The sequence below is a fragment of the Silurus aristotelis genome, assembly GCF_946808225.1.
Source record: "Silurus aristotelis genome assembly, chromosome: 18".
NCBI classification, from domain to species: Eukaryota; Metazoa; Chordata; class Actinopteri; order Siluriformes; family Siluridae; genus Silurus; species Silurus aristotelis.
The window spans coordinates 7,905,960-7,927,806 of NC_139591.1; the positions used below are offsets into that span (position 1 = coordinate 7,905,960).

The 21,847-nt window shown below is 35.6% G+C and overlaps 1 protein-coding gene across 3 annotated transcripts; it reads left to right on the forward strand.

The window, feature by feature from the left end:
• The first annotated feature begins 15,212 nt into the window (after positions 1–15,212).
• On the forward strand, positions 15,213–21,253 carry LOC310740760 (uncharacterized protein). Of its 3 annotated transcripts, XR_014537728.1 has the most exons (7): positions 15,215–15,379; positions 15,619–15,673; positions 15,873–16,229; positions 18,111–18,431; positions 18,633–18,971; positions 19,066–19,149; positions 20,284–21,253. XR_014537728.1 is itself a non-coding variant. In XM_083567768.1 (6 exons), exons 1-6 carry the CDS (start codon positions 15,377–15,379, stop codon positions 20,547–20,549), a joined length of 1,104 nt encoding a protein of 367 aa, XP_083423894.1. In that variant the 5' UTR covers positions 15,230–15,376; the 3' UTR covers positions 20,550–21,253. The 3 variants fall into 3 exon arrangements, 1 of the variants encoding a protein (XP_083423894.1); XR_014537727.1 differs by having other exon boundaries at positions 15,213–15,379; positions 18,111–18,971; XM_083567768.1 differs by lacking the exon at positions 18,111–18,431 and having other exon boundaries at positions 15,230–15,379.
• The last annotated feature ends 594 nt before the right edge of the window (positions 21,254–21,847 follow it).

Consider the following 21,847-nt stretch of genomic DNA (forward strand, 5'->3'; position numbering starts at 1 on the left):
TTGCCTTTTCTGCTTCACTGGTCATTATTCATAAAAAATTCATCTGAATGTCTCTTGTGACATTATGTTAGACCCCGTATCATCTCAGTTGGAGTTTTGTTTACTTGTAAAGTGATGAATCCTTCTTACTGTTAAGTCATGAAAGTAAAAAAAAAAAACCTATCAAGTCAAATCGCATCAACATATAAGAACCATTCAAGCAGTGGGTGGCATTTCTGTCCAAAGGACGTTATATAAATTTGCAGCTTAATTAACTGTACATTAAAAGTAGATTTTATCTAAAACAGTGGTTCTTAACCTGGGTTCAAACGAACCCCAGGGGTTCGGTGAGTCAGTCTCAGGGGTTCGGGGGAGGTCAAGACACAAACCCGACTAATAGGATTCGTGATGACACGCCCCGCTTGGCCATCATTGGAAGGGTTCGGTGGATGCGCAAATATGAAACTGGTGGGGGTTAGTACCTCCAACAAGGTTAAGAACCACTGATCTAAAAGAATGTAAAATAATCATTTAAAACATTAATAAAAACTAGTAAGAACATCAAAAAAATGCTGTTTGTTACAACCCAATTTTTGGGACGTTTTTTAAGAATAATAAAAGCATGTTTACCATTGTGTAGCATCTCTTCTTTTCAAAACAGTTTGGAGTGTCTGGGCATTGAGATTGGAATTTAGTCCCATGCTTGCCTGATATAGGTTTCCAGTTGCTGAAGAGTGTGTGATCGTCTTTGGCGTAGTTTTCATTTAATGATGCGCCAAATGTTCTCTACAAGTAAAATATCTGGATGCAATGAGGCCAATTCTGCACCCGGACTCTTCTACTACAAAGCCATGCTGTTGTAATAGCTCCAGAATGTGTTTTGTATTGTCCTACTGAAATACACAAGGCTTTCCTTGAAATAGACGTCGTCTGGAGGGGAGCATATGTTACTCTAAAACCTTTATATACCTTTCAGCATTCATAGTGTTTTCCAAAACATGCAAGCTGCCTATACTGTATGCACTTATGCACCCCAATGCCATCAGAGATGCTTGTTTTTGAACCGAACGCTGATAACACACTGGAAGGTCCCCCTCTTCTTTAGCCAGGAGGTCCATGATTTCCAACAAGAAGGTCAAATTTGGACTCGTCTGACCATAGAACACTTTTCCACTTTGAAACAGTTCATTTTAAATGTGCTTCTGGACCATGTTCACATATAGATTTATTTTTGCATGATAGAGCTTTAGTTGGCATCTGCAGATGTAAGTATTGGAAGTATTCCGGGGCCCATTTAAAAATGTTAATCACACAATCACGCAGATGAGTGATGCAGTGTCGTCTGAGGGCCCGAAGACCACGGGAATCCAACAAAGGTCTTCGGCCTTGTCCCTTGCACACCGAGATTTCTCCAGTCTCTCTGAATCTTTTGATGATGTTATGTACTGTAGGTGATGAGGTTTGCAAAGCTTTTGCAATTTGACATTGAGAAATGTTATCTTTAAAGTATCCCACAATCTTTTTATGCATTTGTTTACAGATTGGAGAGCCTCTGCTTATCTTTATTTCAGAGAGACTCTGCCTCTCTAAGACATCCCTTTTATAGCTAATCATATTACAGACCTGATGTCAATTAACTTCATTAGTTGCTAGATGTTTCTCCAGCTAAATATTTAAAAGATTTATTTTGTTCCTTTGTTGCCCCGTGCCAACTTTTTTGAGACCTGTAGCAGCCATAAAATTTTAAATGAGCTCATTTTGTGCATAAAACTGTCACATTCTTTAGTTTAAACATTTATGTTTTCTATGTTCTATTAATAACATATTGGCTCATGTCATTTGAAAGTCTTTTAGTTTTTATTTTATTCAAACTTTTAAAAAAAAGTCCCAACATTTCCGTCAGGTTGTATTATAGTTCGAATTTAAAGTAAAAATTTGTTATTTCAGTACAATTTTCTCATACGGACCACTGGATTTTCAACATAGCACCTCATGGCAAAGAACTCTTTGAGGATTTGAGAATTAGAATTGTTGCTCTACACAAAGGTGGTCGAGGCTATAAGAAGATCAGTAACACCCTGAAACTGGGTTACAGTACAGTGGTCAGGGTCATACAGAAGTTTTTTAAAGACGGGTTCCACAACAGGACTCACAAGGGTTGATAAAAAAAGCCGAGTCCCTGTGCTGTGTGTCAGGTGCAGAAGCTGCTTCAAAAAAACAGACGCATGAGTGCTGCCATCATTGCTTTAGAGGTTGCAGAAGCAGAAGGTCCGCTTGTCAGTGCTCAGACCATACGCCACACACTGCAACAAGTCGGTTTGCAGGCTGTCGTCCAAGAAAGAAACCTCTTCTGAAGCTGGCTCATAAGAAAGCTTTTAAACAGTTTGCTGCAGACAACCTGTCTAAGTGCATGAATTACTGAAACCATGCTCTGTGGTCTTATGAGACTAAGATAAACTTGTTTGGCTCAGATGGTGACCAGCATGTTTGGCGACACCCGGGTGAGAAGAACCAAGAAAATTGTGTCTTGACTACAGTCAAGCATGGTGGTGTTAGTATCACGGTCTGGGGCTGCATGTGTGCTGATGGTACTGTGAAGCAGTTTACTAAGGGGACACATGGATTCTAACATGTACTGTAACATTCTGAAGCAGAACATGATGCCCTTTATTCAGAAACTGGGCCGAACCAAAGTTTTCGAACATGATAACGACCCCAAACACACAACTGCCTTGCTGAGGAAGCTGAAGGTGAAGGTGATAAAGTGGCTAAGTATGTCTCCAGACCTGAACCTTATTGAGCATCTGTGGGGCATCCTCATGCGGTAGGTGGAGTAGCACTATATGTTTAACATTCAGCAGCTCTGTGATGTCATTATGGAGGAGTAAAAGAGGATCCCAGCAACAACCTGTGCAGCTCTGGTGAACTGCATGCCCAGGAGGATTAAGGCAGTGCTACATAACAATGGTGCTCACACTAAATATTATCACTTTGGACACAGTAACATGTTCACTTAGGGTTTATTCACTTTTGTTGCCAGCAGCATTGCATTGCTTTTAGAATAAAAACCCTAATAGTCACTTTTAGGCAGTGGCTGTGGAGTTGTTGTTTTATCGCTTGCAGCTGTTGGAGAATACAGCTGTTGAGCTCATCTTGACAGGACTTGATGTGATGTGGTGTATGTGCACGTAAAAGAACTGAACACCTATTAGACATACCAACCACAATCGAGGGGAAACAGTTAAAAACTTTGTGGTAAACACGTATTCAGGGCAACTCTTTCAGTGCCATCCACTTTTAGCTCTTCTACAAACACATTTTGCCACAAGCATTTCCACACATACAGGTGTCATTAATCATAATAAAATATAAAAAAATCTTTGTATAGAGTTATAAAAGATCTCTAAAAAAAAATGTGAATAAAACAACAAGGAGTTATTTTTATGTTTTTATGTGAAGTCAGCTTTCCTTCTTGAATTCTCACATGATCTTGTGTGGGTTTGGTTTGAATGCCTTTTTTATACAATGGCTGTGGCTTTAACAAAACAGTAACCAGAGAATCCATGATAAATATAAAGTTAGAGCATTTACAAGGTACACAGATTTTGAGTACTCTCGTGATTATTACATTATTGCCTGAATTATTTGTTGCAAATAGCTTGAAGACCGTGTCATGTTCACAGCTCTATCCCCAACCCCCACTACACACAAAATAATAATAAAATAACCACACACATTTTTACTAACATAAAATGCGTTACAGTAAATGATGATTTAGCACATTTTAAATATCCAAGAGTCTCAGGATGTAAGAGTCATGTAAGTTCATGTTTGTGGGGCCCTTTAACTTAAAAAAAATTAATAAAAATGAAGCATGCACAAGTTCATTAGTCCAACAAATTTGAACATCTCAGACAAACAACTAATTTTTCTTTACTCATTTAAGTGCATTTAGCTTTTTTTTTTAATTTCCAAATAAGCAAAATGTGGCATCCAAGTCTAATTTCTTGTTTATTATTTGGACATGTCTGTGACATAGTTTCTTTAAAGGTTTAATAGGTTCTAAGTTGCACTTACAGTGAGTTGTTGTAAAGCACATGTATTTTTTGTATTCTTTTTTTACATGTGCAAATGTAAATGTCTGTCTTAATATATAAAGAAATAATAGTGTGCATTATCACAGCTATACCCATGAATTCTATACAAAAGTTTCAGTCTGTGGATCAGAGTTATTAGTTTTATATATTACAGATTTATACTACAGTAGTTGATGCATAAATAGTTGGATAAAAAAAAAAAACGTATTAGTTATAATTATTTTTTATATCATTTTAGATATCCTTTATTATTATTATTATTATTATTATTATTATTATTATTATTATTATTATTATTATTATTATTATTATTGTTCTTATACTTCTACTTCTTTATATTCCCACTTTGTATTCCTCTTCTTTTTCTTCCTCTTTTTCTTTTTCCTTCTTTTTCTTCTTCTTTTTCTTCATCTTTTTCTTCTTCTTCTTCTTCTTCTTCTTCTTCTTAATTATTATTATTATTATCAATTATTATTATTATTCTTAATGCTTCTTCTCCTTATTATTATTATTATTATTATTATTATTATTATTATTATTATTAATCATATTCGTCTTCTTATTCGATGCTGTTCATAGACTTCAGTTCAGCATTCAAAACAATCATTCCTCAGCACCTGATCGAGAAGCTGAGCCTACTGGGCCTGAACACCTCCCTCTGCAACTGGATCCTGGACTTCCTGACTGGAAGACCTCAGTCAGTCCGGATCGGAAACAGCATCTCCAGCACCACCACACTGAGCACTGGGGCCCCCCAGGGCTGTGTGCTCAGTCCACTGCTGTTCACTCTGCTGACTCACGACTGTGCACCAATGCACAGCTCGAATCACCTCATCAAGTTTGCCGATGACACGACCGTGGTGGGTCTAATCAGCAAGAACGACGAGTCAGCATACAGAGAGGAGGTGCAACGGTTAACAGCCTGTTGTGGAGCCAACAACCTGTCTCTAAACGTTGACAAAACTAAAGAGATGGTTGTTGACTTCAGGAGAACACAGAGTGACCATTCTCCACTGATCATCGCTGGATCCTCAGTGGAGATCGTCAAGAGCATCCTGAGCAGCTGCATCACTGCCTGGTTTGGGAACTGCACCGTCTCGGATCGCAAGACCCTACAGAGGATAGTGAGGACAGCTGAGAAGATCATCGGAATCTCTCTCCCCTCTATCATGGACATCTACACTACACGCTGCATCCGCAAAGCACACAGCATTGTGGATGATCACACACACCCGTCACACACACTTTTCACCCTCCTACCATCAGGGAAACGGTTCCGAAGCATTCGGGCCGCCACATCCAGACTGTGCAACAGTTTTTTCCCGCAAGCCATCAGGCTCCTCAACAAAGAACTGAACTGAACTCTCTCTCACACACACACACACACACACACACACTTACACACAACTGTGTGACTGATCCGCACAAACCGGACTCAACACCCATCATACACTTCGTTCACCCAGGTTTCAATACCAATCACATTTTTCACTATCGCAAAATGTTTACATGCCGTCTGTTGCTGATTCCGGGACTTGTTATTTTGCACAATATTCTGTCCAAATCCTTTGGTTACTGTTAACTCTATTTTTGATTGCTGCTACTGCTGAATTGCACAAATTCTGTTTACATTTTTCTGTTTACACTGCACCTTATTCTGTTACGACAGGTTTTACTGGCGGAGCTATTTCTATTTTTAATTTATATTTTGTGTATTGTGTATTGTCCTGCACTGTCCTGTGTTGTCTTGCACTGTCTTGTGTTGTCTTTTGCACTGTTTGCACCAGCTGCACACATGCACTTTATGTGGCGAGGATCTTAGTTCTCGGCCCTGTGTTCTTCTGTTCTGTACTGTTTGTTTTATGTTGTTCTATGTAGCACCTGGGTTCAGGAGGAACGTTGTTTCATTTCACTGTGTACTGCATCAGCTATATATGGTTGAAATGACAATAAAAGCTTCTTGACTTCTTGACTTGACTTCTTTTTCTGCCTCTTGTTCTTCTTCTTCATATTTTGACTGCCGCTAGGGGTCGCCACAGCGGATCATTAGATCCAAAATGTAATATATAGTAAAAAAAAAAAAAAAAAGGCTTGAAATGTGTTAGTGTGTATTTGACAAAGTAGAATAAATAAACAAACGACAAAACTATCGTATATATAACAATCTACCAAAAAAGTCAGTTAATGTTGATTTTAGCAGGTTTGACATTTCTGACAGCTCAGAAATATTATTAAACACAATATAATGTATAATAATTTCCTGGTCATGCTTATTTCCAAGATTTGACTTTGTGTGTATATATTGTGTATACAGTATATCAGGTTTATATTTCTTGTAAAGGCACATGTTAGCTTTATTATGTGAGCTTCTAATAAAACTTTCTTTTCGGCTTCTCCCGTTAGGGGTCGCCACAGCGGATCCTCCGCACGTTTGATTTGGCACATGTTTTACGCTGGATGCCCTTCCTAACGCAACCCTCCCCAATTTATCCGGGCTTGGGACCGGCACTAAGAGTGGCTGGGGATAGTTCCCTGACCGGGAATCGAACCCGGGTCGCAGCGGTGGGAGCGCTGCATCTTAACCACTAGACCACCAGGGGACATTATGTGAGCTTCTAATGCACTTCCAAATTCACTGGATTCTTCTCCATTATTTAAGCAGCACGAGTGTTTCCATCCCTACAGATTATTATGCACTTTCTTAAGCAAAATCATAAATGATAAATTGTACTTTGTCATTTTCTACCCATTAAGTGTCCATTAATGTGCCAATATTTCGAACTGGATTCTGTGTCAGGAGCTTTAATACGCGTTAAACTGCCGCCTTGTGGTCATTTATGATTCTGCAAGATGAATTAATGTTTACATCTTAGAAAGTTACAAAGTAATGTTTTCTATTTTTTTATTTCGTTTTCCATTTTAAATAATAAATAAGAGGAACCATGGCAACCTCAATTTTAATATAAAGCTTGGTAAAATGCAACATTTATTTTTAGCCCACAGCCCTTAATTAAGTTTGATGCTGAGGTTTTCATCAGAAGTGATGAGGATGGACAGGATTAGAAACGGGTTTATTAGAGGGACCGCGCATGTAGGACGTTTTGGAGACAAGGTGAGAAAGGCGCAATTGAGATGGTTTGGACATGTGCAGAAGAGGAACATGGGTTATAGCGGTAGGAGAATGCTGAGGATGAAGCCACCAGGAAGGAAGAAACGAGGGAGACCAAGGAGGAGGTTTATAGATGTGGTGAAGGAAGTAATGCAGGTAGTTGGTTTGAAAGAGGCAGATGTAGAGGACAGAGTACTATGGAGACGGATGATCTGCTTTGGCGACCCCTATTGGTAGCAGTAAAAAGAAGAAAGAGAAGAAGAAGAAGAAGAAAGAGAAGAAGAAGAAGAAGAAGAAGAAGAAGAAGAAGATTTGTCCCATTCATAAGTTTGATTGTTGGCCCATACATAGGCCCAACCCACGGATACTGTTTTGGGCTGACAGAAAATTTGGAGGCCGAACCATTATCTCTAAACTCTGAATTTTTGGTTTGCTTGTGGTCCCCCACCAAAAGATATCCAATCTAAAATAAAGGGTTTTACAAACAACTAAACAAACAAACAAACAAACATAAATAAATAGTGTCGTCACAAACTGAAATATTCTGCATGCTCATTATACCTTCAAACCCACATCAGTCAGCTATCCTGACACAAAATATGCACATATGATTATAGAATAACACATAATACATAAAATTTTTATTATTGTATAGATGAAAAGTCAAATGTTGCAACTGACCCTATAACTGTCCCAACTCCAAACTCTCTCCTAATAACTCAATTTTATTTATACATTTATATTTTTCTTATAAATACATAAATAAATGCATAAATAAATAATCAAGCATTCTGAATATGACCATATAAATTGGAGTGATCCAGTGGTGAAATGCAGGTTAAAACATGCAGGTCAGAATGCAAGTCAGACTGTTTTATTTTAAGAATTAATACAAAATCAAATTATTGAAGCCTTAAAATGTTTTGCCAAGTTTTGAGACCAATGTATAATTACCGTTATTCTTTGCTACTATACAATATAGTGCAGAGTTTTCCTCAAAACACTGATGTCTTTACAGGTGCTGCGGGTTTAGTTGTACATTTTATAGTCATTGGAATCATCTTTGGCTTATTGGGGAGGTGGTAGCTCAGTGGTTAAGGCATTGGATCGGAAGGTCACAGGTTCAAATCTCACCACCACCAAGCTGCCACTACTGGGCCCTTGAGCAAAGCCCTAAACCCCTCCCCTGCTCAGTTGTAAGTCGCTCTGGATAAGGGCATCTGCCAAAATGCCACAAATGATTGCCATTGTTTTTTTTTAAGCTTTGCTTGCAATGTTTCAGTAAGTATTTCATATATACAGTAAGTAATCAAGTAAACACAATTTGTCTTTCCAGTAATGTTTGGCATAATTTTAACTTTTACAACGTGATATTATAAATTAATTGCTATTGTTGCCTGCTGTGGTGGACATTGGGATTGTTAAACCCCTGTGAATTTGACTCACTTTTATAATGTATCAACAGCGAAGCCTGAAACAAACGTTTCTGCTAACAAGAAACGGTTTTGATGACTTTAGAAGAGCCAACAGAGGTCACAGTCTCCCAAATTCTTGTGCAAACTCTGCTAGGTACTTGTAGGTTGCTGTATAATGTGTCTACTCAAGTTCAGCAACAGCTCTGAAAAATCTTGCCAATCTTGTTGTAGTGTAATTATGAGCCTCATACCTTGTTTATGTGGACACAATGTCTCTGAACATGCTTTCTACATTTGAGCCTAGTCTGGTAAAAGAATACCTTCTGTTAATCCAATTAGATTTTTAAAAATCTATAGTCAGCTGTCAATTACAGTACTAACTGGGTTTATACTTTAATAGAACTGTAAAATCACATACATAATGGTATATGCAAAATCTAGAGCTCCCTGCCATCTACCCATAATGCAGTCACAACCCTTACCCTCATCACAACCTCCACAGTTCCACACTGTTATTAGTCACATCACATATCTGCCAATATCACAACAGTTGCATTGCTATTCTCATGATAACCATGATTCTCATAAACCATTTCTAGAAAATTGATAGAGAATCAACAGATTTGTAAAGTGGTGCATGTCTGATTATACTGAGCAGCTTTATGACCAAATCTTTTGAGACTTTTAAGCACAATATTCCAATGATTAAATGTTCTTTAGACAATTAAATCCCGTTTCAAACCCCCCCTTCATTACCGTCAATATATAGAATAGCTTTCAGTATCTGTGACATTTCACATAAATGTCATATGAAGTATCCATGCTACATATGCTGTTTTCTTCAGACCTGTGCCTGTATCTGAGCTGTGGTTGAGGGTGAAAAAATTAAATAAGGGCAGTAAGTAGACAATGTTTTTCTGTCACAAACTTCCTGTGTTCTCATGACTTTAACCCTGCAAGTACACCCCCACTTACTAAGAGGGAAATGTTGTCACTGAACACCCTTTTTTAGGTTGTTATCTATTGTATCTGCTCATGTTATGTAATAGTGGAACTTTTGTTTATACCCTAAAATTGCCTTCAATCATTCATTTTGAAACAAGACCTCTGTCAAATGGAAAGTCATTTTTAGCTACTGTATAAAAATGGTAGTACAAACAAGGACAAACAAGGACATTATACCCAGTGTTTCACAATATATAAAAAATATCAAAATATTTAAATTATATCAATTTGAAGAATAATTGACCTATTTAGGACTGTTCATATTATATACAAAATTAATATTTGATTCAGACCTTATTTGGAAGTTTATTCCTTCAGGTAATGTATTTTATCTTTCATTTTCTCTTTCATTATTTTATATAAAAAACTAAATTGTCTTGTGAATGAAAAACAATTTTTTTTTTTAATGTTGTTTATTATTTCTTTATTTTATTGCTTCTTTCAGCTGTAAAAACACAGAATTGCAATGAATTATATACAACGCAGACTGGAAATGGTAAAATCTTATTAAATGTCCTGAATTAAAGCATAGTGTAAAATTATTAAATGTCCTGAATTAAAGCATAGTGTAAAAGCCACCTACCGTGTCTTTGGATTCAAGAAAAAGAGGAAATAGCATTTAATCTGCTAAATCTTCAAATAAGTAACTTTGTCATTTACATGCTTTGTGTGAAAGAGCATGTACCACCTCCTACAAGATGTGTGACCGAGGAGAATATTTATTCATGTAAAATGTAAGTGCGATTATATATTATAGCATTTAACATTTTATTTTTTACTCTTATATTTAAACATAATCCTTGATACAATTAATGAATATAAATATAAGAATAATATTATGTGTACTCACTTTTAATAGTAGATAAAAACAGGCTGGGTCTGGAACATAGTTTCATGTGAATAACTGATCATACCTTTGCACACTCAATAGAGAGGTTTTTTGACATCATCAAGCTTCAGCCTTATGCAGAGCCTGTAGACATAAAACCCAGTTCAACTTTAAAGCAGTCTATGAAAGGAAAAACATATATCATGTAGATTGATAATTATATATAATGATAATTATATATAATGATATATAATTATAATTCTATATCCTGTATTATATATTGTGTTTACAGCACTGTTGTCTTGTCATTGTCATCCTGCAGCACATATACAGTGAGGAAAATAAGTATTTGAACACCCTGCTATTTTGCAAGTTCTTCCACTTAAAAATCATCGTAGGTGCATGTCCACTGTGAGAGACATAATAAAAAAAAATAAATCCAGAAATCACAATATATGATTTTTAAACTATTTTTTGTATGATACAGCTGCAAATAAGTATTTGAACACCTGTCTATCAGCTAGAATTCTGACCCTCAAAGACCTGTTAGTCTGCCTTTAAAATGTCCACCTCCACTACATTTATTATCCTAAATTAGATGCACCTGTTTGAGGTCGTTAGCTGCATAAAGACACCTGTCCACCCCATACAATCAGTAAGAATCCAACTACTAACATGGCCAAGACCAAAGAGCTGTCCAAAGACACTAGAGACAAAACTGTACACCTCCACAAGGCTGGAAAGGGCTACGGGGAAATTGCCAAGCAGCTTGGTGAAAAAAGGTCCACTGTTGGAGCAATCATTAGAAAATGAAAGAAGCTAAACATGACTGTCAATCTCCCTCGGACTGGGGCTCCATGCAAGATCTCACCTCGTGGGGTCTCAATGATCCTGAGGAAGGTGAGAAATCAGCCCAGAACTACACGGGAGGAGCTGGTCAATGACCTGAAAAGAGCTGGGACCACCGTTTCCAAGGTTACTGTTGGTAATACACTAAGACGTCATGGTTTGAAATCATGCATGGCACGGAAGGTTCCCCTGCTTAAACCAGCACATGTCCTGGGACGTCTTAAGTTTGCCAATGACCATTTGGATGATCCAGAGGAGACATGGGAGAAAGTCATGTAGTCAGATGAGACCAAAATAGAACTTTTGGGTCATAATTCCACTAAACGTGTTTGGAGGAAGAAGAATGATGAGTACCATCCCAAGAACACCATCCCTACTGTGAAGCATGGGGGTGGTAGCATCATGCTTTGGGGATGTTTTTCTGCACATGGGACAGGGCGACTGTACTGTATTAAGGAGAGGATGACCGAGGCAATGTATTGCGAGATTTTGGGGAACAACCTCCTTCGAGGCTGGGCTGGGTCGAGGCTGGGTCTTCCAACATGACAATGACCCGAAGCACACAGCCAGGATAACCAAGGAGTGGCTCTGTAAGAAGCATATCAAGGTTCTGGCGTGGCCTAGCCAGTCTCCAGACCTAAACTCAATAGAGAATTTTTGGAGGGAGCTCAAACTCTGTGTTTCTCAGCGACAGGCCAGAAACCTGACTGATCTAGAGAAGATCTGTGTGGAGGAGTGGGCCAAAATCCCTCCTGCAGTGTGTGCAAACCTGGTGAAAAACTACAGGAAACGTTTGACCTCTGTAATTGCAAACAAAGGCTACTGTACCAAATATTAACATTGACTTTCTCAGGTGTCCAAATACTTATTTGCAGCTGTATCATACAAATAAATAGTTATAAAATCATACATTGTGATTTCTGGATTTTCTTTTTTAGTTGATGTCTCTCACAGTGGACATGCACATACGATGACAATTTCAGACCCCTCCATGATTTCTAAGTGGGAGAACTTGCAAAATAGCAGGGTGTTCAAATACTTATTTTCCTCACTGTATTAGTGTCATGTGTGAAAGGGCCTGACAGTGCTCCCAGAATGCTTTGCACTTCTTAAGGCTTTTACCCTGCTGATCTAGAGCATGTCTGGTTGAGAGATTACAATTCTTCATATATGAAGAAAATCTGAACACCTCTGACTCGAACAAGAAAAACAACACAGATGGACCCTCATACCTTTCCTGTCATTTCATACACCACAAAAAGTTATGCACTACTGTTGGGTGAATCACTCAACTACTACTATCTTTATCTTATTATTTTTCTTTAGTAGCTGCAGTTGAATTATAACATATATCGTTACAAATGTTACAAACTGTTAGATTAGGAAACAAAGAAAGGTGCTTTATACTTGTCACGTGTACTTTCCACAGCACAGTGAAATTTTTTTTCACATGTCAGAGCAAGGAAAAACACCTTAACATGTTTGACATATGTGCTGAATAAAAGCATCTGTATACTTTTGTTGCACTGATTCTGTGGCTATCAGATTGCGAATGAATCTCAAATTGAAACTTTTTATTTGTTGTCTTTGCAAGCTATTTTCAAATAATAAAATGTGTTTCTAGTTTTGAGATATTCTTGGGCCTATTTAAGATCTATTCACAAATTTTTACTGTTTAAAGGAGATGACAATGAGGACTATCTTTAAAGCCTTTCTTTTTCCTTTCTTTGCGACCATTTTTTTTTTTTACTCTAATTCCTTAACCCTGTGCAATGTTTTACTGTATTTGCTAAACACTGCCACACAACCCCAAAGCATTATAGAATCACCCCCATTTTCTATTAATAGTAGCAAGCAATGGCATGGTGTGGTTTTCATTAAATACAATTCCTATTTTTAGCAAATGTAATTTTTGTGACTGTGACCAGAGATTTCCATTTTTATTTAAAAATTGAAAAATATATCACTTGTTTCCTCTGGCCTCTGGCATATATATACAGCTGGTCATAGGTCTGTGTGTGTGTGTGTGTGTGTGTGTGTGTGTGTGTGTGTGTGTGTGTGTGTGTGTGTGTGTGTGTGTAAATCTGAGAGTCATAAACACTGCTTAGCTGACAACAACAATATGGAAAAAATTATTCAGTCTGATGAATTATATTCCACTTTTTTTTATACCTTGACAAGTGTTTGAGTGCAGCATGTATACAATAAATGCTTCTGTTATACTGTGGTGGGCTTTTTGTTTTTATAGAAACCTTTTCTAGTTTTTCCTAAGTGTGTGTGTGTGTGTGTGTGTGTGTGTGTGTGTGTGTGTGTGTGTGTGTGTGTGTGTGTGTGTGTGTGTGTGTGTGTGTGTGTGTGTAATGTGAGAGTGTCATGGCTAAATGTCATATCATTTTTACATAAAGGTAACTGTGACCACTGTGATCTACCTCAGAGCCCACAGCCTATCTATGGTTGTATTAAGCACAACACAAAAGCAGAAGGTACAGAGGGTAGAATAAATAGGCTGTTTGGTATGGTTTTTACCTACAGCATAAACCAGTAAGATTTCTTACAACAAAAAAAAAAACAACAACATTTAACCTTTTTTATAAGTTGACTTTTTTTTATTTTTTATTTTATTACATAAATCATCAGGACACCAAACAGGACTTTTGTTATGTTTACATACGTATGGTTTTAAGTGCCTGATTTGTGCCTCATGGTGGATTTTGGTGTTTGATTTGAGACTTGGTGCATCAGTAAAACAAAAGTTTGGTGATATTAAGGTATTTGGCAATAAAAGGTGTGGAATGTGTAACTAAGAAGTAAAACAGTTGGGGGAACCTTTTGCAACTAATTAGATTAAGTTAATTTGTAACAGATCAGAAACATGAATAGGTTTTAAAAATGTATGTTAGAAAGGCAGAATATCTCAGTAGTGAAGATGGGCAGAGGTTCACTAATCTGTGAAAAACTGCATCTGTAAATTGTGGGAAAAAATAATGTTAATAATAAAATTGGGTTATAGGGCAGCACTACATTAAAAACAGCCATGATTTTGTAAATGAATCACTGCATGAGCTTAGTAAAATAGCCAGAAATCACAGGTCACCATGTCATCAACAAAAGAAGGTTTAAGCTCTATCATGAAAAGAAGAAGCCATATGTGAACATGATTTAGACACACTGGATTAATAAGAGTAATAGTTACATAAAAATGATAAATTGGGGTTGCATGTGTTTGTGTGTGAGTGTGTGTGTGTGTGTGTGTGTGTGTGTGTGTGTGTGTGTGTGTGTGTGTGTGTGTGTTGGTGCCCTGTTTGTGATATTTACATGCCATATTATGAAAATTTGGTCATGTTTAAAATGTTTACAGGTAATTATGATAAAAACTACAGACATAAAATTTAAATACAAAAACAATGTTTCTGTGTAAGCAGGATTGCCTGTTCTCTTCTTAGCATAGGAAACAAAATGTAATCAAATAAAATTCTTCTCATCAAATTAAACAAGCTTAGAGTATATGGTCCAACTTGTTGTGTTGTTGCACACTTCCTGTGTTTTTACAAACAGCACCTCGCACCTTTCATTCGCACCTTCACCTAATCTATAAATCTTTTGATCTGAGTTGGTATCTGATGAGTATTATGATTATAAGGGCATTAAAAACAAAAAAAATCTAATGTAATACATTTACATTAGACTTTAGTCATTATGTCATCATGCAGAGTCTTAAGGGTTTTCCATGTTCAGATTTCTTCGAAACAATTCAGATTCTTATAAAACACTGAGCAGTTATTTATTTTTACATCTGGTATTATAATATGATCCAGGATATGAATATTATTTAAGCAATTGCCTCTTGACTACTGAGGTAAAAAATGAATGTAAAATAATATAAATGTAGCCTTTTCACCAAAAGAGGCATCAGTCTGAAGGGTCTATTGTGTAGTAAGTGTGACCTGTAAGCAACTTTTGCTGACTTGCATTTCACAAAAAGGAAACAGTAGCCACAAACATGCCTGAGAAAGCACAGTCCTGTTGTATTTCAGGCTGCATAAGACAAAATGATCATTAGAGGAATGGGTCCATAAATGTTGCATTGTCTACAATGGTAAGAAAGATCCTACTATATCGCTGTACAATATATTTTAGGTTTAATTAAATCACTGCATATCAACTTAAGCTATGGGATGTTAACATTGTGTTACTCTTTGCATGAATATGTAAAAAGAAAAATCTTGTCTTTCATCTTTTTTTATCAACTGAAACATCATTAATGTAAAACATGCTTAATTTATTATTTTATGCTTCAGAATAGTAACAAAGCTATAAACAATTTATTTATCATAGGCAGTAAGGAGCTATTTTATCTACCCTGTGTGGATACTTCTGTGTTTTCCTTCAGGTAATATATTTTTGTGTTCTATGCTCTAAGTGATAAATGTGCATAATTAGTTGGCATTGTTATTAGCATTCTTACTTTTTTTATATAATTAAAAAGGTCACAGCTATGCTTCATCCTCTGTAAATCAACATGATGTAGCTTGTATACAGTTTTGTTTTGATCTGTGGAGAAAATGAGAATATCTTGCTATTTTTTTCAGCCGTGAGAACAGAGAATTGCTCTGAATTGCAGAAAGAGGTCATCATTGGTCATCAGATCCATCAGGGACTGTCAACCATCAATTGTCATTACAACAGGAATGAAAGTCAACAGCTTGTAGTATCTCTGGAAACAAAACACATATTGTGTAAATACAAGTATGATAAACCATCCTGGAGTAAACAAATCTGCAATGACAACATCATATTTCAATGGACACCACAAACAGGAGAAATATCATTTCAGCTTTTAAATCTTCAGGTTAATAATTCAGCCATATACACATGTACTGTGGAAAACTATTTACCACCTCCTACAAGGTGTTTGGGACAGAAGAGCATATTCATTAATGTCCAAGGTAAGGTGTTTGCTTACAATCCTTAAATTGAGAAATATTTTGAAATCTCTACAAGCTTTGATTTATTACAAATTAATTAGATGACATTGTACTTCTGTATGGTTGGATCCGGATGATTAATAGATAATTTATTTTACATATATTTTACATATATATGTTGATGTTGCTAATGTTGGCAGATGAAAACACAAGTATGTAGTAAATAATGTGCGGAATGAGTAAAATGAAAATTATTTCACATCATTCAATAGATCTGCCAATGATCCAGCAAAAGCCTATAAATATAAAGTGATAGTTTTTACATTTTACTTGCTATTTTCTAACATGTATGTAGGCTATGTATAGTATTTTACAAATCAAAAATGTTCTAATTTTTCTTATTCATTTCTTTTTGAATTTATAATAATAATAATAATAATAATTATTATTATTATTATTACACATTTAGAATAATGAATAAGTAATTCCTTGTACAGTAATTAGTGTATTACTTTCCTGTAAAAAAAAAAAAAATAATAAATAAATAAATAAATAAATAAATAAATAAATAAATAAATAAATAAATAAACCATAACATTTATTGGTGGTACTCAAAAAAACAAAACCCAGACAAATTCAAGGAGTATGTATTAGTACATTATTTTAAATGGCATAGAAATACAGCTTTACAAAATAAATAAATCTAATTAATAAAATTATTTGTTGTAAATGGTAATAAAACATTAAATATGAGTCATGTGCAGAGTGTATGGTCATGGTTTATCAGAATCAGAATCAGAATCAGGTTTATTGGCCAAGTGTGTTGACACACACAAGGAATTTGGTTCCAGCTGTTAGTGACTCTCAAAAGTACAGACATAAATAAAACCTATTCATGACAAAACAGACAAGACAAGACAAATGATTACTTGGCTAATATATTTATTGACATACCTTTTATTACATTATTATATATACTATAACTGTTTACTGGATGTGTTAATTTTCTTCATTTTACATTACAATACAACTAGCATATGGCATATGTGAAGGGTACGTTATTATTACTTGTCTTTTTGTTTGTAAGTCAAATACGTTCGAGGCGCTCTTTTAAATTCTAATTTTATTTGTCACATACATTATAATGTTGTGCTTTTTATGACCACTACATTGCAGAAAATATTTTGTGAATAAATAAAAATGTGTTTATGAAATGAATTCAATAAACCTTTAAACCTTTGCATAGAACCAAAGTTTAAATTACCAGCAGCGCTGTGGCCCAGCATTGTACTGCTTAAGTCTGTCCACCAAACCCAAAATCTATTAGAAATCTGGTTATATATTACTAGATAAAAAAAAAAAAATCTTATATATATCTTATATCTATATCTATCTATCTATCTATCTATCTATCTATCTATCTATCTATCTATCTATCTATCTATCTATCTATCTATCTATATATATATATATATATATATAAATAAATATATACCAATTTCTTGACATGGAATAATATGATATGGAAACAGCAACATCATTTTATCATTGTTTTTGTCACATGCTGAACGATAAAAAAGGGCTCCCAAGATACCACTAAATCAAGTATGTATAGACAGCCAGCTTCCCAAAGACTAGCTGAGCAGAAACATCTTCATTGTTAAAACTTCTTAACATATATAGATATGATGCTATGATAATAAAATCAGCAAATGTTATTTCCAGTGTGCACTTAAGTCTTCTTCAGTGAAAAGTTAATAACACCCACAAAACAGAAATAAGGTAAACGGGTAAAATAATCATAATGAATATTTGGACTACACAATTGCACTTTTTGTCCATATGTATACCACATAATGTAGAAGGGAAATTATTTATAATCACACTATTTGCTGTCACCAGATAAGAATGGGTTCCCTCCTTAGTCTGGTTCCACTCAAAGATTCCTCAGGGAGATTTTATGTGAACGGGGCAGGTGGTAGCTTAGCGGCTAAGTCATTGGACTTTGGCTCCATGGGTTGGGGGTTTGAGTCTCGGACAAATACAAAGCTGCTACTCTTGGGACTCTGAGCAAGGCCCAATAACACCCCACCAGGTGCTCAGTTGTGAGAAAGTATTTAAAGTACTTTGCAATGGACAGTCCCAAGCCCAGCTGTGAAAGGAGGAGGTTGGGCATTGGGCTAGCAAACTGACCCTGTAAAAAAACTGCTTCAGATACAGCAAGTAAGCCATCAAGCCCTTTTCAATCATTTCCCTTTTCCAATAAAAAGAAATATCTTATGGGAATAAATGTATTAATTAAAAATTCCAACTATATTGATTTCCCTAAAGTTGACTTGTGACGACATCCATTGCTAAAAGCACTGTACAAATAAAACTGCATTTAGTTTAATTTTCCATTGTCTGTTGTCTGAAACTCTGCAGCATCTCCATCTGTATCTGTGTCATGTGAGAAGGGGCCTGGTGGATCTTATACCATGCTTTGCACTTCTGAAGGCTTTTACCCATATGAGCTGAAGCAGGCCTGGCTTAGAAGTGAAAAACATAACAGTTACCAAAACTCCTCTGTTGTCCTGAACTCCTCTGATATCAAACAGAAACAAAAAAATAACATAGATGGGACTTGGAGCATTACATCATCCCTTTCCCTGTCTTCAGGCTTAGGAGTGTACTACTGCTGGGTGAATCATTCAGCCCTGAGCCAGCCCATAATTGTAAGCATTACTTCTACTGAGTGCACTGAGATAAAAGAGAGATTAACAGGTACAGATTTTTGTGTAAGTTTTGATCATACAAGTGTATAGTGTAACATATATGTTTATATATAATTGTATTTTATTTTTAAATTTTTTTTCAGTGGTGGTTACATTAATCTCAGGAATCAGTTGTGGTGTGATCGCTGGTATTGGGCTGATCTTCGCCGGATGTTATAAATGTTCCAGTAAGTTTCATCACGTCTTGTTCACTTCATCTAAGTAATTCTTCTTTCTCTGGTTCATGCCTTTATGATGAAAGATTTTGTTACTAAGGGAAATCTGCATATTTGCATCATTCATACTTAGTGTTTTAGCCAGTCTTCTTTACATTTACTTTCATCAGTACAGTATATACATTTTGGTACAATACTCAGCAGATATTTTGCAAATATATCCTACAATTATCAAAGCATCAGAGCAATGTATATTCTGCTGAAAAAACTGGTAGGTGAAAATAGTCCTGAAAAAAAGTAAAAGTTAATGCCTTGTGCCACAAACACAAAAAGGGTTAAATCTAAACGTGCTGTTCTTTACAGTTTCCTGCGTGTTCAGCTACTGATTAGGAACAGAACTACTACGAAAAGCAGAGTAACTGGAATATCAATCACAAACATTTTAAATGATAATTGCAGTTCTATTTTTATTTTTTTAAACATATAAAAAAATCAGATCAGAAGCCTTTCAGCAAGTGTTGCAATACGTAGCACTGCCTGATTGCCATACCCCTTTAACAGCACCTAAAACTAAATGAAATGCACAAAGAAATTGTTAATTCAAACAAGTACAGCATACAAAAACTACCTCAGTAAATCACCCACTGCAGAAAGCAAGCAAACTTGAAATGTTAGCTATAGGAGTCGCTGAGTTATTAATGTAAATCCACATGTACACCCACAGAACCCTAATAACATTTTTATTTTCATTGGCTTGACAAAGTTTTTCTCTTTTCACATGCGTCATCCTAATGACAGTAGATGATCACTGTAGCCTCAAACAATCAGATCCACAGACAGGTCACCCTTAGAAGCTAACACGTTTGTCTTGCACCATTAACTTTGAACCCCCAACTGGAGTGGAAATTTTATTTTTCAGAGTGACCACTGATGTTTGGCTTGTACATGGTTGTGTCATTAGCTACATTATGTTCTCAAAAAAGAATCAACATAGTTCAATACTGAAAAAGCCTTAGGGATCAAGTGTATATAGTATAGAATTTGCATAAAACTTACCTAAGGAAATCAACAAGGAGTGTAAGAAATTTGTCTTTAGCGTATTTCTCCTATCTGAAGGCAGTTTGGTAATAATAAATGTCCTTTTAGGAAAAAGAAATTCTTCAAGGTCTGAAGTAGAAGCAACTCCATTGCCTGAGCCTGTGTCTCATCGTACAATGGGATCACTGGGAAATCATCAGCCTGTTCAAGAGGTATACTCAACACTGGGAGACTATCAGCCTGTTCCAGAGGTCTACTCAACACTGGGAGACTATCAGCCTGTTCCAGAGGTCTACTCAACACTGGGGAGCCATCAGCCTGTTCCATGCAGAAACAATAGCAATGGCAGCCCATCTCTCTCTCTCTCTCTATGACACTCATTAACAACCAAACACTTTTAAAAAATTTGAATTATGCACCCACTGAATTATGTAAAGTTTAATTAATTCTGCATTTCAGACACCATTATAAAAAATGTCTTGTGAAACTGCATTTGGGCTGCTAGGAATCTAACATGTTAATTGTTATTACTATTATTATTATACTTATTCTAAGTACTATTGCCATTTTTGTTGTTGTTTATTGTTAATATTACTATTGCCTTTTATTCTTATTATGTTCCATTTTGTCTAACTTGATTATCTTCCTCTTCCTTTTCTTCTTCAATTTTTTTTCTTTCTGTGCACAACAAGCATCATGCATAAAACCCAGGGGTGTTACTCACACCCAGAAGCAGCTGATTATAAAAGCATATACCAGTACTTGTTGTATTTCTAATGTTTTTATAGTTTTTTTGTGTGTTTTAAAATCACAACACAATGGTAGGTCAATAACAGTGTATAGTGTGGTGATTGAAGCAATCATTTAATTCCATTTATTTTTATTTGTATAGTGCTTTAAACAATAAACATTGTCACCAAAAAGATTTCCAGAGATAAAGCGATTATAAATTAATGTATAAGTTTGTTCTTTATAATTGTATGTTTGTCTCTAATGAGTAAGCCAGTGGTGATTGTGGCAAGGAAAAACTCCCTGAGATGACATGAGGAAGAAACCTTAAGAGGAACTAAATTCAAAAGGGAACCCATCCTCATCTGGGTGGCACTGAATGTCTAAATGTCCATTGTTGTATTTCTTTTGTCACTCTTACGGTATAGTTTAGTCTATTATGAGCCTGGCTGATGTATAAAAACAGCCGATGTCTTATAAATAAAAAGTTAATAAACAAATTAATGAGAATCACTGACTCGCATGACTTTAAAATCAGGGCCATGCTCATTTGTATATTTTTCCTAACTGTCAATTAAAAAAAAAATTCATTGGAAATTTGTATTTCTTGGCTCTTGAATATTTAAGAAATTTAAGATTAAAGTGTTCTTTAACAACCAGGTCAATTATACTTTCTGAACCTGGTAAATTTTTGTGTATATATATATATATATATATATATATATATATATATATATATATATATATATATATATATATATATATATATATATACAGATTGTCACTTTGACAATCTATGATGGGACTTTCCTCTATTGCATTCTTCATTGCAAATATGCAAACCACATAAACAGTGTAAACAACAAAAATGACATTCAGCTTAAATGTCAAATTTCCTGGCTAGCATGCACATCTGCACATTTTAACTGCACAGTATGTGTTT